Raw genomic sequence first — 21,858 nt, 5'->3', positions numbered from 1 at the left:
CCCCCTCCCTCACCCTTTTCACTCTGGGGTTGCCATGGTAACAGTAGTGGATGGTGCCGGATGACTGATTTCCTGTACAGCTGTGTAGCTCGGAGGGAAAAGCAGAACGAGAAGAGGAAGAATAGAGAGAAAGAGAGAGAGAGAGAGAGAGAGAGAGAGAGAGAGAGAGAGAGAGAGAGAGAGAGAGAGAGAGAGAGAGAGAGAGAGAGAGAGAGAGAGAGACTGTGTGTGTCTGTGAAAGAGAGAGGGAAGGACAGAGGGTGTGTGTGTGTGTGTGTGTGTGTGTGTGTGTGTGTGTGTGTGTGTGTGTGTGTGTGTGTGTGTGTGTGTGTGTGTGTGTGCATGTATGTAAGTGAGAGAGACAGAACGAGAGAACAAGAATGAGAGAAAAAAAACGAGAGAGAGAGAGCGCGAGAGAGAGAGAGACAGAGAGAGAGAGAGAGAGAGATGGAATAGACACACTGTACTTATGTTAGACAATGGGGGCGTGGTTTACGCAACAACAACAACAACAACAACAGAAACCCTTGGTTTTCAGCGAAAGAATCTATCCACAAAAGCCAGAATCCACAAAATCCATACATCGTGTAAAGAAGCAACGTTGTGTTTCCATATACAAATGAAGTCGCACACGGTTGGCTCATTTACATCAAGTGTTCCTCATTTTCAAATACACACACATACAGATGCGATAATGCATATTTATTGCGCGATACATGTAAATTAATTCATGGCCAATGCCTCGAAGAGAGAAAGCCCTGTTCCTTAGCTGAAACGTAATCCATGACACATAAATGTTTATTATCCGGTACAGTTTAGCAGACGCCCGATTAGGTATTATCATTGAGTATTGATTTGTACATATCTTTTTGGTTTTATAATTACGACACTACACTACTGCCCCCTACCGGCGGGAATCAGGAGCTACACACATTCAGTTAATCGAACTAGAAGGCATTGTAACCGCTGATGTAATTGAACGAAAATGACTTGTTGTGATTATACTAACTAGACTAAACGTGTTCTCTGTTTCTTTCGTAAATTTAATCCAACGGTGAGCTTAACTATTGTGTTTTATGCCATTCATATGATTCACACAATATAGGTCCCACATTCAATTTTCAATTCCGGCTGATATAATCTATCCTGTAATTTCATTGGTCTACTCTGACCTGATCTACGGCCAATCAGAATATGACTTCTGACCCGGTCCGTTCCACGCGCCGTCTTCAAGCCAAACACCAGAGCGAGCTGAGCTTCGGCAGATACATTCATACGTGCAAAAAGAAGGAGTCGTTACCAGTCACACTGGGAAGGGTTTAACTGTCGGAGGAGGGACTGTGAAATGTCTACACTTGAAGCATAAAGGCCAAGAAAGGTAAGTTCGTTGGTCTGAACGATTTTTAAATACTTTTCAGACCAAATTAGCTGACAGCTGTTGGAACGCTCTTATATCGATTCAGTTCGTTGTCGTGTGTGTGTGTGTGTGTGTGTGTGTGTGTGTGTGTGTGTGTGTGTGTGTGTGTGTGTGTGTGTGTGTGTGTGTGTGTGTGTGTGTGTGTGTGTGTGTGTGTGTGTGTGTGTGTGTGGTACCTTTCAAACTACCTGTGGATAAAAACAAACGTGGAATAAACATAATTAGACCAGAGATTTTTGGCAAATAAATGTACCTTTATTTTATGGAGTATTGAGGGTATTAGTACCACAAAAGGCACAGACCAAAGACTTCATCAGAACACATGAGGGTGACCAAAAAGAAGAAAAATATATGTCATTCATTTATTTTTCCAGCGAGGAATTCCTTTCACAGAAAGGACAAGTGCAGACGTAACCCCGCCCACGACACGCCCACAACACACGTCGGAAAGCATGAGCGTCGTGGTGCTGTGGTTCTATGGCTCTGTACCTTGACACTAAAAGGCCAGTCAACGTGATACCCATCAACATAAGACTCATCTCCATCAATAAGTACGCTTAGCAGAAGCGGTTCGACTCAAAAATCGCATAAACTTACAATAATTTGTTTTTGTTCGACTTTTTTACATCACAAAACGCTGCTATATAGGCCTACGCCTAACCATTTATATTATTTTACCTTGACCTCTTATTCATGGTGCCTTTAGCATCTCAACAAATAAATGAGTCTGATATTGAAGAGAATTCATTGAATAATGCTTTGGATAAAAAACATGTTGGTGGGTATTTTAAGATATTGACGTTTTCATATAGCTTTAGCAAAGCTAATGCAGCCCATTTTCCAATTAGCCATGTGTTTTCCCCTATATAACAGTTTCAGACTATTCAATTCATACCAGGGGCCCTAATCTGCTTGTTATCACAAACATATTTCAAAGCAAACATAAAGCAATGGCTGTATGGTTCTGTCGCAGCTGAATCCACCTGAAACCTCTTTTTTAGTGAGCTCATGTTAAGTGTTGAATGTTCAGTCACCACAAATTAAAACTGCCGTAATATTATCATAGAAACAATGCTATTGATAAACAAGGGATATGGAATGGACATAATCTTGGCACACATAAGTATTTTAACCAAATTAGTTAAAAGACGAGGAAAGACATAACCTGTTAGATAGCATCAGCTATTATAACATCCCTTTGTTCTCCGCTACAGTCTGTGGCATCCCAAGGATAAACGCATTCAACTCAAGTTAAAACATACATTGTGACTGCTTTACCAATAACCATGAATGTAACAGGTTATGTTGTTCGCCACCAGGGGGCAACAGTATTAAGGAAGACCTGACCAACGATCAAAACACTGTACATGCGTCGCTCTTAATACTGAAAGACTGACCGCATACACCAGAATCACCGTTCAACAGAGACGCGAGTCAACACTCAATACAAAAAATACAAAGATGTCCATGATGATAAAGATGAGGATTTTGGGAAAGGTCAAAAAAAATATGCAGGATAAAATCTTTTATAAAAAAGTTTGAACAATTCCAGTTTGAAATAATAATAACAAAACAAAACAACGCACTCTATATAAACAACAATGCAACATATCTTAGTGTAAAGGGTTAGAACAAAAAATCCACACGGAGCCAAGTCTTGTATTGGGACATGAATGATTCGTTAACCGAATAAGGTTTCCCAGAGAAACCATCACCTCACTGAAAACTTTACATTAAGAAAACATAAAAATGGCCATGAAGAAACATTAATGATCCCATTTATGAAAGAAAAAGCTGATTATTTATCCGACCAAATAAGACTGATGTATTGAGGGGTCACAGTGTCTGAATTGCGACCTAGTATATTTCCAACTACTGGGGAGTGCTTCACACTAAAAGCGTTTTTAAAGAATCGCAGTCAGTGAAGAGGGCGTGGGCGTGATTGTCACGGTGAGCGTTTTTGCGAGATGTCCAGGAACTTGCATAGTATGACAAAAGGCACCTCTGGTACGTGTTCACAGGAACATGTATGTTGTGTGTTGGCACTCTGCACTTCCCGCCATGGTAATAATGACATGTGGAACATGCTGTATGTTCACTCTAATCACTCAAATGACTCCACTTCCCAGACGCCACTGGTCGCTACTCTTGGGGTCAAAGGTTAAAGTGATGTTTCTTTACATGGTAATGGATCCTCACGCGGGCACATGATGCGTTTGTTCCCCGGTTTGAGCGTGGTCTTTTCTTTGGCTGTCAGCTCTGGGCTCCTGCCCCACGCGTGGTATGGATGAGTTCAACACGAAGCCACGATGTGTGCGCTTGGACGTCCCACGTCTCCGGTGTTCATGCAACGTGTCAGCCGGTTTGTGACCTACAATGGGTCCTTTTTTTTTTTTGTTTTTTTTGTTAAAACAGGCACTGTCGTCATGGTGATCATCCAACCGCTTCCGTCCCACGAAGCTCTTTGAATGCGCTCTAGTGTTGGCCGACTGACGGAAGAGACGTATTTTGTAACAACGCTTTTCCCTCACGCTCTCCAGTCCAAACGACGCGAGTGTCACAGTGGAGAAGCAGAAGTTGACTTTAAGATACCCCTCTTCAGCAAAGAGTTATTTTTTTACTTCATCAACGAAGTTCCGGTTTCCACCTGATGCCTCTGCACACTCTGTCGAGTCATTTTAGATTCACGTGGTGAGGGGGGGGCGGGGGGGGGGGGGGGGGGTCACTCTACCGACGCAGTATCCCCCAAAAACCAACCAGGTTCAGACCGCTTTAGCCCGCGTTTAATCCAGTTCAATCCAGTTCACCCACCCTCCTCTGACTTCTGCTGTAGTAACAGATCGTGACTGGCTCCTGACTGGCGTTCAGACCGGATCTCCCCGGCTGGTGTGTTACACCCCCCCCCCCCCCCCTCCCTCGGCCCCCCAGCCCTCACACCACGAACTCCGGCACCTCGTCGCTGGTGAGGTCCAGAGAGAAGTACTTGTTGGTCCTCTTGATGGGGAAGGCGTGCTGCTCGCCACCGCGGACGCCCACGCTGGGCTCCGTCAGCCCCGGGTAGGCGCAGCTGTCGCTGAGCTCCTGGGCGCAGCCGAAGGTGTAGCTGTGGGCGGTGTCCTGGCAGAGCTCCGCCCACTGCATGCAGCCCTTCTGGTAGAGGCGCACGTCGTCCAGGGATTGGCTGTGGCGGTCGGTGGACGACTGGGTCTTACGGCAGACCAACGTCTAGCAGGGCGGGGAGAGTGAATGAAACATGAGTGAGAAGTTTAAGATATTCTGGAGATTTAATCCATGGCATGGGATGCGTGCATGCTGCAGGTATCAATTCTTTAGGATTAAGGAGTAGGACTTTCAATCATCTACTTGCTCTGTGATATACAATAGAATTGGGCCCCTTAATGATTGTGGTTCTTATTGGAAATGAACGTGGTCGGGTGAATTCTCTGTTATTTCCGCTGCTAAGCTGAAGAGGGCAGTATAGTCACAGCCAACCAAAATCACCTGTCTAACAAAAAGTTATGGTTTTAATTTTGTTTTGTCACAGTATTTGAAAAGTCGACACCAATGTCTTGCACTCCATTTCCTAGTACTGGCAAGGCCACAAGCAACTTTGACAAGGGCTATTAATTAAAACTGTCAAAACTAAGGTCTTGACAAGAACCCCATTATGCGTTCATGCTCTGGTAGATGTAACCAATCAATGCCTTATGTCGCCATCTCGGTGCAACACAGGAGGTTCCTCACGGTAAGGCTGAACGATAAATCTCATTCAAACCGACATTGCGATGTAATAGAACGCGATTTGCGCAAAAAGGCGGCTATTAAAAAACTTTTTGCGGAGGGGGATTTGAAACTCTAAATGAGTGCAGATCAGTTAGAATTGTATTTATTTGTCTCTTCCAATTCAATAGATAAATAAAGATGTTATAATATCAATTCCTACATCAATTCATCTCAACACTTAGGCCTGGCCTATAGGAAAGAGCATTTATATGTTGACTGCTTCCAATGCTGTGTTGGGTGTTGGTCATACCATAGAATAATTAATTGCTTGTGTTTAGTGAATAATACAGAACATAATGAACAACGTTAAAAAGAAGAATCGCGTACCAAATCTCAATCGCAATATTGGTCCAAATAATCGCAATTCGATTATTTCCCCCAAATCTTTCAGCCCTACTTCAAAGTGACCGCACGGAGAACGTTTCTCCGATCTCGGCGGCGGGCGACGTCTCACCTGGGGTAGGGACTCTATGCTCTGCCCCCTCATCTTCACCACCGTCTCGGAGGAGCTGGACGTCGACGAGCTCACGTCCTTCACGATGAGACCTGATGGAACCAAAACAAACGCACGATATTTTTGAAAGTTTTCTCCTAGCCGTCGGCGTTAGCCTGCGCTGGCGGCGTTAAGAAGCCGTTGTTGCCATGCGACTGGTCAGGCAATTTTATATGCGGTGTAAAAGATTCACAGAAATTGACAGGAACGCACACATTTACGTTTACATTCAGGGCATTTAGCAGAGCCTTTTATCCAAATGACTTGCAGAAGTACATTTGTCAGAAGAAAGAGAAACAATATATATACGATCATATATATACGATGCATACGCTTCATTTTTATTTTTATTTATCGATATTTGCGAGATTAGCTGAAGGTAGCGGGCATACCTGAGTATCCGCTGCCCTGGTCTGGCGACAAGGTGAGCATGTCCTCGGTGATGTGGATACACAGGTCCTGGGTCAGCTCCAGAGCCATCTCGTGGAGCTCCTCATAGTCCTTCGGGTCGTCCACCAACATCTCGATCTCTACGTTAGGTCAACAAACGGAACTCGATATCAGACACATTCCCTCTCTACGTTAGGTCAACAAACGGAATTTGAAATCCGACATCTTCAATCTCTACGTTAGGCTAACAAATGTAACTTGATATCCAACATATTCGATTCCAGCAAAACCCGTCAAAACTAAAAAAAAAACAGAAAAAATATAATTTATAATCTATTATTAAAATAAAACATTTTGCGTTCTTGTTGTTAAGCGTCCATGAATCCATGTTTTTCCGACTTGGTCGCTCGAATGCACGTAGGTCGGAGATGACACGTTTCCGATTCTGTCCTTCCACCTTTGACCGTTGACAAACGCAGCAAAGCACTGCACGTGTTTGTGATGTTCTCTGCCTGTGTAGTGAATGTGCTAGTCCTGTGAAGGGATTGGATTGGCACATAGACTTGCGTACTCTCCAATACCCGATACTGCATTTTAGGCAGTATTGGAGGAATTTCCGATAGTGGTATTAGTTTCGGAAAACTCAAATCCACGGCCATCTTAACCCTAACCCTAACACACATTTTGGGCTGAACGATTAGTCAATCGACGATGTACTAGAACGCGATATGCAAATCGCAAAAGGCTGCCATAAAAAAAAATCGCAATCGCAATATAGGTCGAAATAATCGCAACTCAATGATTTTCCCTCAATCGCTCAACCCTGCACACAACCCACACGGCGTCGCCGCCGGCCTTACCCTCGTCCAGGATGCGGTCCTTCCCGCTGCTCTCCACCCCCGAGGTGTGCGAGCTGCCCTGGCTGGTGGTGGAGGAGCTGCAGCCGCGCAGCGCCCGGTGCGGCGGCTGGCCGGGGGTCCGGAAACTGTCCGTCTCCACGCCCGAGGTGTGCGAGCTGCCGTGGGAGGCGGTGGAGTGGCGGGACAGACGCTTGTGGTGGTGGGACATGCTGCCGGCGCTGCTGCCGCTGGCCCGGCACCTCTTGTCCAGGGGGTCCATGTCGAGCTCCAGGGCGTCGCTGGAGCTGATGTAGGACTCCCGGTACTGCTTCTTCTCTGGGGGGGGGGGGGGGGGGCGGAGGCGGGACACTCATTGGGGGCGGGGACCGGGTTCACACTCGGCATTGAGATGGCGTTCTTGGAGGACTTTAACCTTATTGTCGACACTCGGTTCCGAACCCGATCGGGATTGGGTCAATTGCAATACAGGTGTGAATGCGACCCAGCATTGAGCATTTTTTGCCCAATTCTCAATCGGCATTGAGAATTGGGCAATGAGACATTGACTCAAATATAAAGGCGCCCCTCAGTCAAAAACACGACAGAAATATCTATGATTTAGCAATATCGTACAAAGTGCAAAGGAACACACAAGAATAAAGGCAACAGCTGCAGTACCTTCGTTCTCCTCCAGGTGGCGGACCTGCTTGAGGACGGGCTGCAGGTTCATGTACAGGCGGTGGCTGTTGCTCAGCAGCTGCAGGAGGTGGCGGGAGCGCACGGGACAGCCCGTGTAGTACATTAGCTTCCGTGCGCTGGGCAGACCGTCCGGAAGGATCTCGAACTTCTTCCCCTGAAACCAACATTAGCACGTCGTCAGGGATGTAGCACCGTACTGAATGTTGTGAACACGAAATCGGAATTTGTTTAAAGAGCCCATATTTTATGCATAATCAATAAGGTGTTTGTCACTTGATGGTAGCATGGCAACAGGTGGTGGCTGGGTTGCCAGATTGCAAGTAATGTAAAAAAATGTGTTAAAAACTAAAGCAACCATCCAAAAGTACACGATAAATATTAGATCCTAATCCCCTTGATCTGTACTTTTTAGAAAGCAACTTGGAGGAACAGCTGACACGCTGTTGCTGCGTCGCTGGCAGGTAAAACGAAAGGCGAGGGATATGATTCGAAGCTTCGCTTGTATATTCAACAAAATGCAACTGAAAAAAGCAGCGAGTTCAACAGCCTCCCCAACGCTCTGTGGTGAGGGACGACGACGGCTGATAAACAAGCACAGTTCATTGATCGTCTTGCTCAAAGCCAGCATGTGTCCGGGAAGGGACGTGGTCTGTTCTTGAAGAAAAGCGATCATGTCTTTTGGCGGCTCGTTGCGCCAAAGACAACGAAGACAACGCCAGTAACGCAATCTGCTCTTCTGAGAGAAACACTAATCAGGGAAGATTGCGGCTGATTTGATGCTGGCGGCCGCTGTGGAAAACCAAACTGCGAGATAAAGCGGGCTTATTCCTCGCCGAAACCCGCCGTTGGACGCGGCGTCGACACCGCAGCAGATGTTCCTCATTTCACCCGGAGCGGATCCAGCAGCGACGTGTAAACATCTCTGATGGCGTTTGGGACGTTTTCAAAAGAGCCCCGATGCACTCCACCACCCGGCACTCCACCGCAGAAAGGAGCTTTTCAATCTCACTCCAATCAGACGTACACGAGATAACCACTTCACCATGGGACCGGCCTTTGGTTCCCCTCCAATCGCGGTCTTTGAGACGGATTTTTAAGAAAATAAAACAAGTTGAGTCCCCCCAGTTTCACCTCCTGGGGAGAATTTGTAGCAATCTAATCCCAGACAAAATATGTATTGTTTTGAACCTATACGTAAGATATATTGTGAGGGGGTTTCTTCAATGTTCTCGTGCAAAACCTAAATGCAAACAAATATAACACATGAAGGTCTTCAGAAAGACAATTTTGGAGTCCAACCATTTCCCCCACGCCCTCCTACACAGGGACAGATTAATAGCCCGGGGCTGGAGGGGGGTGGGGGGAGGGTGCTTGATGAACAACAGATTCTCCCGCCAGCCCCCCGTCCCAGTCTGCAATATAACGCAGCTCCGATAGAATCCAATTAACTGACTGCTGCACTCGGCTCAGAGAGCGGCTGACGCAGGAGGGAGGAGGGAGGGAGAGAGGAGGGAGTGATGAGGGAGAGAGAGGGGAGAGATGAGGAAGGGGAGGAGAGGAGGAGGGAGAGATGAGGAGGAGAGGAGGGAGCGATGGGGTGGGGGGGGGAGGGAGAGATGAGGAGGAGAGGAGGGAGGGAGAGAGGAGAAGGGCCTGGATAGAAGGAGGAACTTGGGGAAGGGAGAGGAGCTGGGAAGGGAGGGTTCAACCAGTTCTCCTCTCAGGGCACGGGGTGCGTAGTGAGGGGCTGATGCAGTAGCGCCCTGGGTCTCTCCATCTCTCTCGCTCTCTCTCTGTGTTGAAATGATGTTGGTGACGCTGCAGAATGTGAACATGCGCATATCGAATGTGTGTGTGTGTGTGTGTGTGTGTGTGTGTGTGTGTGTGTGTGTGTGTGTGTGTGTGTGTGTGTGTGTGTGTGTGTGTGTGTGTGTGTGTGTGTGTGTGTGTGTGTGTGTGTGTGTGTGTGTGTGTGTGTGTGTGTGTGTGTGTCCAGGGAGGGAAACTATTCAATAGTTCTGTGATCGTTTCCAGAGGACCGCCGCAGGGTCCAGCAGAGGAGTCCTGACTCAGTGTTTCCACCGCCCTGCAGCCATCCAGAGACCAGCACCAGGCAGCCCCCTAATGAGACCAAGACCCCTCCCACCACTGGGGCCGGACCTGGGCTCCCCACGCACCAATCAGCAGGTAGGTGTGGTCATGTGACATGACTTTGGGGGAGGGTGTGTTCGCCTAAATCAGGTTCAGCTACGTTCAGTCGGGTTCGGCTACGGCATTAAAAAATAAAAAGACTGCGGACACTGACTGACCTGTGGAAGCCGAAACAACAAACTTAAGCAACAAACTTAAGCAAGTCAAACCACCTTAACCAAGCTTAAACAAGGTTAAACCACAAAGCCGCAAAAATCGAAAGTTACAGAATGGCAACACCTTTCGTAACCCTGCTCACAAAACTTGAAATATCGTATGGGGAGGTCCCGGCTGATTCAAGTTGCAAGGCTTAGAGGCTCAGTTATGGTTCCACGTCTACGCAATGCAATGACCACGCAGACGCTTCGACGCAGTCCTGAACCTGTTTTGGGTCTGCGCCAGGTTTTAGTGATATTCAAGTTTTAAGGCTCGTCAGATGTTTGGCGTCATGTGACCTGACTCTGGGTCATGTGATCTATGTAGTGGTGGACTCACCACGAAGACCAGCTTGCCCACGTTGGTCCAGGGGAAGTCGTACAGCAGCTGCCTCACAGACCCCACATTCTGAAACAAGCCATCGGATAAACACAAAGCAATTTTAGAGTTCAGGATTAACATATATAGTACAATATAAATACTCAATGCTATCAAAAACGAACTGACAGCAAATAACTGCTGACTAAGACTAAGGCAGGATAATTACTGTGTGGCCAACTGTGTTAAGCCCCAAGATGAAAGGCACTGGGTGTGATCCCCCTAAATATGCCTTTGACCGACCTACAAGGTAAATAGTATTTAAATTCAGCTTTCGCCGCACGCTGGCCTTAAACACAGTGTCATGGGCATGGAGCTCCATCAGCAGCGGCTACCTGGAAGATCTGGATCCCGCGGAGCGTCAGTCCTAGCGTGAGCGACGCCTCCAGCTCTTTCTTGTCCTGTGGAGAGAATGGACGCAGTGAGGAACGAACACTGACACGTTTGGCCGATCAACCTTCTGAAACCCCTCCCGTGTGAGTCCTCCGGTCAGATGAAAAGGCTTTGTTCCTCCAAATCAAAGTGGGAATAACGGCCCGCGTTTCCACTGTAGCGTATGGCAAGTAGGGATCAACCGATATGGATTTCTTTAAGGCTGATGCTGATACCGATGTTATTTCATCAGCCTTAGCCGATGACCGATACGGGCTGCCAATTTTCTTGAGATTTTTTTTTTAGCCGATACTGCTTTGCTCGCTCAATTTAAATCATAAAAATGATACAATGATGATAACAAATATCGAAGTCTCAATTTAAAAAAGGAACATTTATTGAACTGTCTGTCTGTATAAACTATCGGCGAACGCAGCAGCCAAGCATCGGCGAGTGCCGTTTCACGGAAAAAACGCAAATATCGGCCAGATATATCAGACGGCCGAAATATTGGTCGATCACTAATGGCAAGGTGCGCAAGCTACCTTTTTAAGGTACGCTAGCTACCTTTTTACGGTTCGCTAGCTAACTTTCAGGAGTGATGGAGTTTCATGCTGATCTTCAAACTGATATATCTCCTCAGACGAAGCTCACCTCAAACACGTGCCATCAATTAATGAAACGCATAAAATAATTATTACATTAATCGTATATTTTATGTTTATATGATATGATAAAGCACACAGCAGCATCAACAGAACCTACAGGGACGGGCAGGAGATTGGTGTCCAACAAGTTTGCTAACAAATAGCGTGTTTGTGTGCTTTCTGCCCCGTGGGGGAAGAACTGATTGTGGCTTTAACGCAACATTAACATATCAAAGAAATCACGTCAGCAATCTGCCCACCCTGCGGCGGCTAAGAAATGAGTCCAAACATGAGATAGCATCAGCGGGAGGTGATGCTATCTCATGTTTTTAATCAAAGTCAGGAAACATACAGTATTCCATGGATAGCCCTCAGCATTGAAGAGCATGTGGTACAGACACGTTTGAACTAATATGTTGTCAAGTAGTTCATCGGGACCCGGAATGGAGTGGTGGCAGTGCTCGACACAGTTTCTCTGTACATAGACCTGTACATAGACTAGGGATGCACCGAAATGAAAATTCTTGGCCGAAACCGAATCCGAATATACTGAAACAGTTGGCCGAAGGCCGAAACTGAATACCGAATGTGTCTTTTAATGTTTTTCATTCATTTTGCTTTAATTTTTCACCATTGCATAAATCAAACCAATTAAATGTCCTTTATAAACTTTTTTGTCTTGCTTTTCTATAAAGAAAATCAATTACAAATTTGATATAAAATATTTATTTAATACTGAACGTTTTCTAACATTCCAGCAGACATTATAGCAAGAATTTAAGAACAATGTACCTTTTTAAATAAATGAGTAAAACTTTTTTTTTTTTAATAAATAAAAAAAAATGTTTGGCGTATTATGTTCGGCCTTTTTACTCCTTCGGCCGAAACCGAACATTATGTTTTGGGCCATTTTCGGCCGAATATTCGGTGCATCCCTAACATAGACCTTAGACCTTTAGACCTTTAACAAGAGAAGGTCGACTCTATCAATCCCAGACCGGACATCCGTGGCGAGAATAGAAGTTGTGGCCCAGAAGGGGTTAGTGCTGGAGAACTAAGGTGTTGAGTCGGTAGGGTTAGTAGTGGGGTTAGTGGTGGGGTTAGGGGACTGATGAGCCTCACCTTGTAGAGGCGGTAGTAGTGGACGGTGACGTCGTCGAGCTGGGCGCTCTCCTTGATGTACTTGAGGTGGGCCTCCGAGGCCGTCAGGGCGAACTGGTCCTTGTGCATGTTGGGGATGTGGCGCAGGATGTAGTCCCGCCCCCGCTTGGTGATCACCTGACAGGAAGTCAAACACAGCGGCGGGAAACGTCAACCTCAGCCGTTTCAAACGGTGTTTATTCGGGCGTTTCAGGGACTGTGGATGAAAGCGTGCACTGCTCTGGACGATTCTGGTACATTATCAGCAATGTTTTTAACGTGCATGGTCCCTGTCTAATAAAAAGTCGTTTAGGTCCATCACAGTCTCAGCGGGTTATTCTTTGGCTGTGATAACACCCCCAACTTAAACTAAACAACACGTTTGCACTAAACACCCCAAAGGGTCAGGGAAAAAACCTGAACTCGGTGCGGGAAAAAGGGGGAGGTTTTGGGAGCACAGAAGAGGCATGTCTTGGTGAGTCAGGCATTTCCTTCTCCGACAGAATGAGGGTGTGTTTCCGAAGAAGAAGGGAGCGACCCTTGTGGACGCAGCGGAGGAGTAGTGTTTTTATGACCTATGAATGTTGCATAAATGTCAGCCCTGACGCGGAAAGAACCAGTCTGGAATCAATTCGACCGAAGTGTGTGTGTGTGTGTGTGTGTGTGTGTGTGTGTGTGTGTGTGTGTGTGTGTGTGTGTGTGTGTGTGTGTGTGTGTGTGTGTGTGTGTGTGTGTGTGTGTGTGTGTGTGTGTGTGTGTGTGTGTGTGTGTGTGTGTGTGTGTGTGTGTGTGTGGTCTTTTGTGTACTGGGTAGCTTCACTCGCCTCCCCGTCTCGCCCCTCTTGGTTGATATTATGCTTTTTCGACTTTTCGATTTGCTTTAGACTGTCATATGCCGCATGTACACATGTTTTACATCTGCTAAACTAGAGAAATCTAGAAATCTACGTCCAGCCCAGGGGGAGTATACACGCCCAGCGAGAACGCCCGTCAACAAGTAACCAAAAAAATAGATAATAATACCATTATTGAAGATGCTGAAATTGGTTTTGTGTGTGCATCCTAAGGGGTATTTAAAAATACAGGAATGTAACCCTATTCTAGCAGTACCACCAAATGCAATTATTAACCCCAAAGAAGCAAAGAACTGCACTAAAAAGGCGGTCTGCCGGTGGGGGCGGGGGGCTTCCCTCTGAGCTGGGCTCGTGTGTCTCTGGTCCGAAAGGTAAGGGGAGCACCTCACCCCCCCTGGAGATGAGGGGGTAAAGCAGGGATAAGATATGGGAGTCCTTCATTATTACCGGATTGTATTATTAGTGTCCTGTACTTTCTGCTGGGTCTTTCCCCGCACGATTCGGGTGTCATAGATTGGAAGGAAGGTGGTGTGTGTGTGTGTGTGTGTGTGTGTGTGTGTGTGTGTGTGTGTGTGTGTGTGTGTGTGTGTGTGTGTGTGTGTGTGTGTGTGTGTGTGTGTGTGTGTGTGTGTGTGTGTGTGTGTGTGTGTGTGAACGTTGGCATGTGTGTGTTTGGGTGGGTGGGTGTTTGTGTGGACATTTGCTTGTGTGTGTACATGGACAAGTAGTATAAACTGGTGTACAGGTCACAGCTCATGCCCAAACATCTACTTCCTGTGCTGGGCTGGTCTGACAGGCCTGATAAGCAAGTTAATCACAGGAAGTGAAGGGGGCAATCAGTTTGGGTGTGGTTGCAATTACCATGGCGGTCTAGTTTAGTGGCCGGTGGGGGTGGGAGGTTTCCCACAATGCACCACTGAATACAAGTATTCCTCCAGATTGTGCATGCCACCACAACGCCACAAGCTTGTGCCACTTTCTAGCGCTTGAAATAACCCAGGTGTCCTGATTCTCATTATGCCACGTGCAGTTTGGTTGCTTGGGACGGTGAATCAAAGGCGAGGAGACCTACATACAGACACTAGGACACCAGGCTATTCTTCGTTTGTACCTTCTCATTTATTCAATGAACTCACTTATGCCCTTCTGCAGACGAGAGTAGATTTATTTACTTTTAGGGCATTTAGGCGACTTACAAAAAGTACATTTGTCAGAAGAAAAATAAACAATTTATCGCTGTCGGCGCATGTTCATAGAACCAAGCACTAACAATTGTTTGGTTGGATATGTTTGCTTTAAGTCAACTTTGAACACTGAATTGAAAACAGCAGAGGACATTGAGGGAACCTGCACAACTACTGAATCTACGAGTATCACTGTGTGTGTGTGTGTGTGTGTGTGTGTGTGTGTGTGTGTGTGTGTGTGTGTGTGTGTGTGTGTGTGTGTGTGTGTGTGTGTGTGTGTGTGTGTGTGTGTGTGTGTGTGTGTGTGTGTGTGTGTCGGTGGTAGCACCACCACCCTCACCTTTACAAGCCCGAATTTTCAAGGGCACACTCAGACATGCGCGCATACAAACGCACCCACCGAAACTAAAAATACATGCGCGCAAACAAAGAGCGCGGGTGGAATAAAACCAAAATCAACACTTCAACAACACACCGCGTCTACTCCAGGTCGTGACTCACCCAGGGGGGAAAGTAAGCCTCGGGCTCGAAGTACTTTCCAAAGTGCTTGTTGCGCTTGAAGTTCCCCAGGTCTGCCTGCAGGGCGAAGGCGGCCAGCAGGAAGTAGGCCTCCTCGCGCTGAACGCACTGGGAGAGCAGCACCTGCTTCCTCAGGTGCCAGTAGTAGTAGTACCTGGCCGCCCGGTCACTGTGGGGGGGGGGGGGGGGGGAGAGACCGGGGGAGACCGTGAGCCACTGCAGAGGCACGGGCTGTGTTCCTGTACTATTTCCCGTTGTAATTTCCCGCGGGCCAGTGGTGCGTCTTGACTTGTAACTGGAAGGTTCCTCGTTCGATCCCCGGCCTCCTACTAGAGGAGTGTCGAGGTGTTCCCTGAGCGAGACGCCCTCACCCTGACTGCTCCCCGACGAGCAGGCTGTCTCATTGCGTTGTTGACACCGGCGTTGGTGTGTGGATGTGTGCATGAACCGCTGTAAGTCACTCTCGATAAACGCGTCTGCTTAGTGCCCGAAATGTAAACACAATGCTTGTTCGCTATACCGAGGATAGGGGGTCGGGCTGTGGGGGGGAGGGGTGGGGGGAATTGATATTAGATGCTTGTTGGCAAGTACTCGTTTGTTAGATCGTTAGAGAAAGAAGTAGAACCCACAAAGAAGAAGCTCCGAGTGGCCCAGCAGGAGGAAAGGGGCGGTGTTGTAAAAGGCCTTGACGACTGTTGAGCAGATCATAACCTTCATGGGGGCATGACTGAGTGTGGAGTGTGGTCTAGATATGTGTTCCTGTGTTGTTGGATACACTGGCCCATCCTTGGACCGCTCCAGGCTTCCTCTGTTCTGTGCTTAAGATTGTGACAATCAAGGAGAATCTCTAAATATTTAGGAAGTGAGGATAAGTGAGGTCCCTGGAGAACAACACACTGGAATGCAACCTTGGGATGTGTGAGGGTAACCCGAGTCCTCAATTCAAGGTAACTTTATTTGTTTTGCTCTTTATCTACGACCGTCTGCCAGGCTCTGTCTGTCTACGCAGGGTCGCAGAAGCTCAGCAGGAAGAGGAAGTAACCTTGATAAGAAGCACATCGTGCGAAAACATCCTTCATCCTTTTATTTGAGTCATAAAGATATCCGTGATTTGGTTTATTAGAGTAATAAAGCAGTTGTAAAAGTGAGGCATTACCATAAGAATGCATGACATGAAAATGTCTGTTGGGTTTTATGGTTTCTGAGCTCATTATCACACGTGAACATCTGAGACCGTTGAGAGATAGTCAGTACAAAATACATGTATATATATATATATAAATACATAATTTGCTTTTTTGATTTTACATTATTCATTTATAATTCATTTATAATATGAAAAACTATATAATAAATATCAAAACAAATATATTGAATATCTATATAATATATATTGTATGTTGTTCTTTCATCATGGTATTGTCAGTTGGCAATTGCAAGTTAGCGATGGTTTAAATCCTACTTGTTTATGTTAGCTTTAGCTAGTTAGCTGTGCTTTAACCCCTGGTATTTTCTGATAGCTTTGCACTTTGCTTTGCTTTAAATCATTTATTTTTCTTTAATGTATAGCCTAATTATCTGTTATCAAATGTTAGTATCTTCTGATACCTAAAGCTAGTAGTTAGCTGTGGTTGAAATCCTACTATATTCTGATAGCTATAGGCTGTGGTTTAACAGCTGGTGTCTTCTGATAGCTATAGCCAATGGGCTGTGGTTTTGCTCACCTTATCAACCTCCCGTTCTCCACGTAATACTGGGCTCTGAAGTGGATTATCATGGGAGGGCCGAACTGGTCAATGCCCTGTGGAACAAATGAGCAGAACATCAGAACAGCAGAACATCAGAACATCAATGGTCATGAAGTCCTCAGATCGATGCGTATCGCTGACGTTACTCAATTCAATAACTGATGAATGCGGTCCGTACAGAAGTACGTCGCGTTGTTCACAGTGTATACATTAGGGATGTAAATCTCTCTGTAACCCACATGACTCGAATCAAACTCTGTTCTCGATTCAAAATCGAATCACGATTCAGTACACAGGGAGTGCGAATCTCAGGATCTACTCTGGTCCACCGTGCGCTAAGAAACGGCGGTGTGGCAAATAACGGCACGATAGATGAATAAAGTGTGTGTAAGATTAAGTCTTTTTTTATATTTGAATAAATTCTATCAACCTCGTATGGATTATGGGATTATGGAGGAAAATGGTGAAGTGAGAGTAGACGAAACGCTGACAGGAATCAAAGGAAGAGGTTTTTATTCAAGTCTCAATATTATTATTATTATTATTATAACCTGAATGGATGATCGCAATTCCTACGTGAATGTGTACCTACTTTTCCCCACCACTTTCAGACACTTGATTCCTACGTACAGAATGCTCATGATTCAAACCTGTAGAAGTCAGACTTCCTATAAAGGGTACTCCACCTACAGCGCAGTTGGCTCTAGGGCTCCGGCGAGGGGCGCTCTGGACACCTACCTTGCTGGCCTCCCTCTTCCACTCCTTGGGGCAGTACTTGGACAACTTCTGGTCCAGCTCCATGTAGATGTGTTCATTGTCTGCAAGAGGGACGGATTAGACGTGGGTTGAATACAGATACAGCGTGATTAACATTCAGTCCTCTATTTATATCTATGTGTGTTTGTGTACACAGACGTGTGTGTGTGTGTGTGTGTGTGTGTGTGTGTGTGTGTGTGTGTGTGTGTGTGTGTGTGTGTGTGTGTGTGTGTGTGTGTGTGTGTGTGTGTGTGTGTGTGTGTGTGTGTGTGTGTGTGTGTGTGTGTGTGTGTGTGTGCAGAGTGAATCCCCGCGGAAGGGGGGCTGTTCAAGCTCGGCCCGTTTAGCGTTCAGAGGAGGGACGGCTGGCAGCATCTATTGAGCTGAGTGTTCAGCAGATGTTCTGCAGTGACTCATAGTGTTTGTGAGTCTATCTCTCTCTATGTGTCGCTCTCTCTGGTTGTCTCTCTCTCTCCTAGTGTCTCTCTCTCTCTCTCTCTCTCTCTCTCCTTGTCCCTGTCTTGGTGATAATCTCTGTGGGCCCCACACATACAGCCTGGATCCATCCGGTTCACCAATAAACGATATCAGAGATGATGGGGAGAGACGAGGGAGGGGGACCGGAAAATGGAGGGGGAGATGGAAGGAAGGAGAGCTTGCCTGGCGCGTCGTCATTTCGGTCGGCTAATCGCGTGGCGCGAGGAGATGGGAGCGTGTTGACGAGGCGCATGTTGGAAGGAGCAGTTTGTAACGCGATCAGAGAAAACGTCTGATGACATCTGGACTTGAGATATGGTACAACGATAAATGTCACGATGTGGTTCGGTTGACTCAAAATACCCTTCTAAACAGCCTAGCTTGGGGTCATTCGATTACAGAATTGGGAAATCTTAAGAATAGTATCGCCTTTATCCTGGTTTACCCTACTCTCTGCCGTTTCAACTATAATTTGATAATTTTAACCAAGTCACTTAATGACCTTACAATTACAATCGAGTACGCAAAATGACCATATTTAATTATTGGCCAGCCCCAAGAGATGGGGTCATGTGTTCTTCTCAGCATGCGGGTCAAGGAAGCCGCGCATTAACACCCTGATTTACCCCCCCCCCCCAGTCCCACTGCACCAGTCCACCCAGTACCAGTACAAACCCAGGCTCTTCTGTGGTGAGGCTTCCCTCTGGGAATGTCGTCCGTCCCCCCCCCCCCCCCCCTCCGACATGGTATTCCTGGCTAGCGGTAGGGCAGGCCGGGAATGTGATCCGATGTAGTTCTGCTCTCCACAGTGTTGAATTTGAAAGCGCTGCTGCGTGTGATTTATAAACCTTGGTTCCTGAGGACGCCTTCAGCCCCCTACTCTGGATCGTAATAATCCTCATTAATCATTCTCACCCCGCGTGTTTCTAAGTGAAAACATTTAGACGAGGAGTTGTTGTGGTTTTTAATTTGCTATAACTCATCCGCTGGCAGACGTCATCTGTCATTATCAGAAGAGTAGGGAACTTCGAGAGAGAGAGAGAGAGAGAGAGAGAGAGAGAGAGAGAGAGAGAGAGGTTTGCCTAGGGGATTTCACGCTGTTCAGACAAGCAGTTTAGGAATGTCCCACAATCAGACTTTTTGGCTCCTTCTCCCGCCACTGGCCGCTGCCATTGGCTCATCTGGACGACAGCTGTCCGCGGACGTCTTGGGCGGTTGTGAACAATTGTCCGAGCCCCCCCCACCGACCCCCAGGGTCTTTCACAACAAGGTCCGGGTTGTTATTTGTCCTCGTCTACATTTCTGCCGTCAGCCTGCCCCTTCAGAGGGTATTCTCCCGACCTCCCACTAACAAGCGGGATGTAAGCACTGGGACAGGGTCAGCTGTTGGATCCAAACCAGCAACCCCGCCGGTCGTACATCCACGTCGTACTCACTCAAACTGTCCTCCCCGTTTTTTGCTCGCAACTCTGGAAAGTCATTCCGTGGCGGCGAGGGAATTGATGACATTTTAAACGTATTTGGCAGCTGCTGGCCGACCCGGCTAACCCCACCCCTCCCTTCGCCCCACCGCAGAGCGGGGTGACTCATTCCGCACTCGGCTATTAACCCCCCCCCCCTCCCCAACCTTAGTTCCACCCCCGCCACGGCCCCCGTGTCAGCTAGTATCCGACGTGGGCCCCCGGTCTCCACGGAGACGGACGTGACGAGCGTCTTGACAGACGTCATGTTTGTGTTGAGACTCGCTGGGCCCCGACGATGTGATTGGTCACTGGAAAATAACACGCTTAGTTTCCCTGGTCCTGCTGTAACTCCCTGCTCTGATGATGAGGAGCCGGGAGTCGGTGAGGGAGACGTGGGAGACGGGACCGGGCTCGTGTTGGGTAATCACACAGGCGATTAGTCGGTTCAAACCAAATCACCTTTCCAGGCTTCTGAGCTTGTCACTTGTTTTTGTGTGCCAAGCAAGGACTTCGTTAACACCTCAAGGCCAGAGTTAGACCGAGTCTGGGTCCACAAAGCAACGTACTCCTGCCACGCTTTCACTCCCACTGAAGCACAGATGTCCTTCCTCACCAGAACCTCTAACACGCCACGAATGACCCGATCCGGTGAGTCAGGCGGAAACACCGGAGCGGAGTTCTAAACCTTCTGGACCGGGACAGACCGTCCTCATCCTAACGCGTTTCGTTTGCGTACAGCGACGCGGTCGGGGAGAGAGAGCAGAGGGTGGCGGGTTCTTACTCTGGACGACGCTCAGTCCAAACAGGTGGCAGTCCTTCAGACGGAGCAGGTCGCACACCTGGACCAGCAGCTCCTGGGACAGGGTCTTCACCTGGGACAGGGGGAGACACACATCAGCCAAACAGACCAGTGGGTTTCTATCATGTGTTTCACATGCAGGGACAGGAGAGTGTTGCGGCCGTGGTCTTTGACTAGAGTTGTTCTGGTTTTATTTTATTAGTGAATGCAAAGTCCTTTAGCCAATCAGTTGCCTCTTGATCTGCTGTATGAAGGGTGACAAGTCCTCCTTTAAGTTGTTCTGGTACCGATACCAGTATCAGATATTCGGTATCGGGTGTAAGTCTCTGCGCCGAGCCGATAACATCACATGACTAGCTCCTTTACTACACAGGTATAGAACATCACAAACACCGGCGGTGTTATGCTGTGTCCGGTAACGGTCGTAGGGTAACATCGCTAACTGTTGCACTCAGAGACGGAGCGGGAACCCTCGGACCAACGGTCGAAGGGTTCCACTCCCAAACCAGGGGTTCCGGGTTCGATTCCCCGATGACCGGGGGCCTAGCACACCGGCGACCCGGCGGAGCGCTTCCGCGGGGGACTCACGTTGACGATGACGTTGAGCGTGTCGTCGTTGGGCAGAAAGACACAGACGCAGCGGCGGTCCTGCATGGCGCGGTTGTTGTGGAAGGGGAGCTTGTTCATCTTCTGAGTGGCTGCCGCCGACTACCCCCGACCTCCCGACCTCCGACCTCCCGACCCGACCGGGCGGCGACGAGCGGGGTCAGTGAAGCGTGGGCGGGACCCTGGTTGGTTCAGCTGCGGCCGAGGTCGGTCAAACCAGCGGACCAATCGGCGATGGCGAGGCGGGGCATGGGGGCGGAGCTTGGTTGGCTGTCGCTGTGGAGACACAACGGAGGAACGTGAAGGACGGATCTCGATCTAAAGCGTTGATTTACATTCAGGGCATTCAGCAGACTCTTTCATCCAAGGCGACGTACAAAAAGTACATTTGTCAGAAGAAGAGAAACAGCCTTACAGTCATTGAAACATGTTCCAAGCATTAACAATTGTGATGTTAACCCGTTCCCCGTATACAACAAAGACCGCGAGGATAAGATGCTAAGTACTTTTTTTAAGTGCCAGGACGTAGAACACACAGTAAGTGCGTAAATTAAGTGCCAGGACGTACAACATACAATAAGTGCGTACATTAAGTGCCAGGACGTGCATTGGATATCCACTGTATTGTGCACTGGCCAGCGGGTTGGACTCGAACCTGTAACTCTACCAGTTAAGGGAGACGGGGGCATCTTGGAAGCATGGAGGAAGTGTGCGTTGTTGTGATGCAGTGCTCATGAGCAAAGAGAGCAACACATTTATAATATTTATTGCAGGGTTGGTTCAAAGCGGAAAACAAAATTGTAAAGTGTGTCACACAAGGGCGTCTTGGCAGAACAAGGCCTGAAAGGAATCCCGAAAGCAATAAAGTAGAATTACTACGACAAAGTCTCACCCCTTTTGTGTGTGTGTGTGTGTGTGTGTGTGTGTGTGTGTGTGTGTGTGTGTGTG

At 47.6% G+C, this 21,858-nt stretch overlaps 1 protein-coding gene across 1 annotated transcript; it reads right to left on the bottom strand.

Moving 5' to 3' along the window:
• Nucleotides 1–1,659: 1,659 nt before the first annotated feature.
• frmd6 (FERM domain containing 6) lies at nucleotides 1,660–21,182 on the bottom strand. Its single transcript, XM_056590837.1, has 13 exons — nucleotides 20,893–21,182; nucleotides 20,287–20,377; nucleotides 17,548–17,627; nucleotides 16,786–16,862; nucleotides 15,044–15,230; nucleotides 12,487–12,642; nucleotides 10,681–10,746; nucleotides 10,307–10,375; nucleotides 7,601–7,775; nucleotides 6,944–7,258; nucleotides 6,086–6,223; nucleotides 5,655–5,746; nucleotides 1,660–4,642 (listed from the first exon to the last, which is right to left on the bottom strand). The coding sequence occupies exons 1-13, from the start codon at nucleotides 20,989–20,991 to the stop codon at nucleotides 4,349–4,351; spliced, it is 1,839 nt and encodes a 612-aa protein (XP_056446812.1). The 5' UTR covers nucleotides 20,992–21,182; the 3' UTR covers nucleotides 1,660–4,348.
• Between the last annotated feature and the right edge of the window lie 676 nt (nucleotides 21,183–21,858).

Source organism: Gadus chalcogrammus, chromosome 5 (genome assembly GCF_026213295.1).
Source record: "Gadus chalcogrammus isolate NIFS_2021 chromosome 5, NIFS_Gcha_1.0, whole genome shotgun sequence".
NCBI lineage: Eukaryota > Metazoa > Chordata > Actinopteri > Gadiformes > Gadidae > Gadus > Gadus chalcogrammus.
The sequence above is the reverse complement of the archived record's forward strand: the minus strand, read 5'-3'. Positions and strand labels throughout refer to the sequence as shown.

Coding starts and splice junctions, on each gene's coding strand:
- frmd6 (XM_056590837.1), bottom strand. CDS start 20,991: ATGAACAAGCTCCCCTTCCACAACAACCGCGCCATGCAGGACCGCCGC. Junction 12,643..15,043: donor AGGCTTACTTTCCCCCCTGG/GTGAGTCACGAC, acceptor ACTTCCTGTCAG/GTGATCACCAAGCGGGGGCG. Junction 4,643..5,654: donor GCATAGAGTCCCTACCCCAG/GTGAGACGTCGC, acceptor CCGCCCTGCTAG/ACGTTGGTCTGCCGTAAGAC.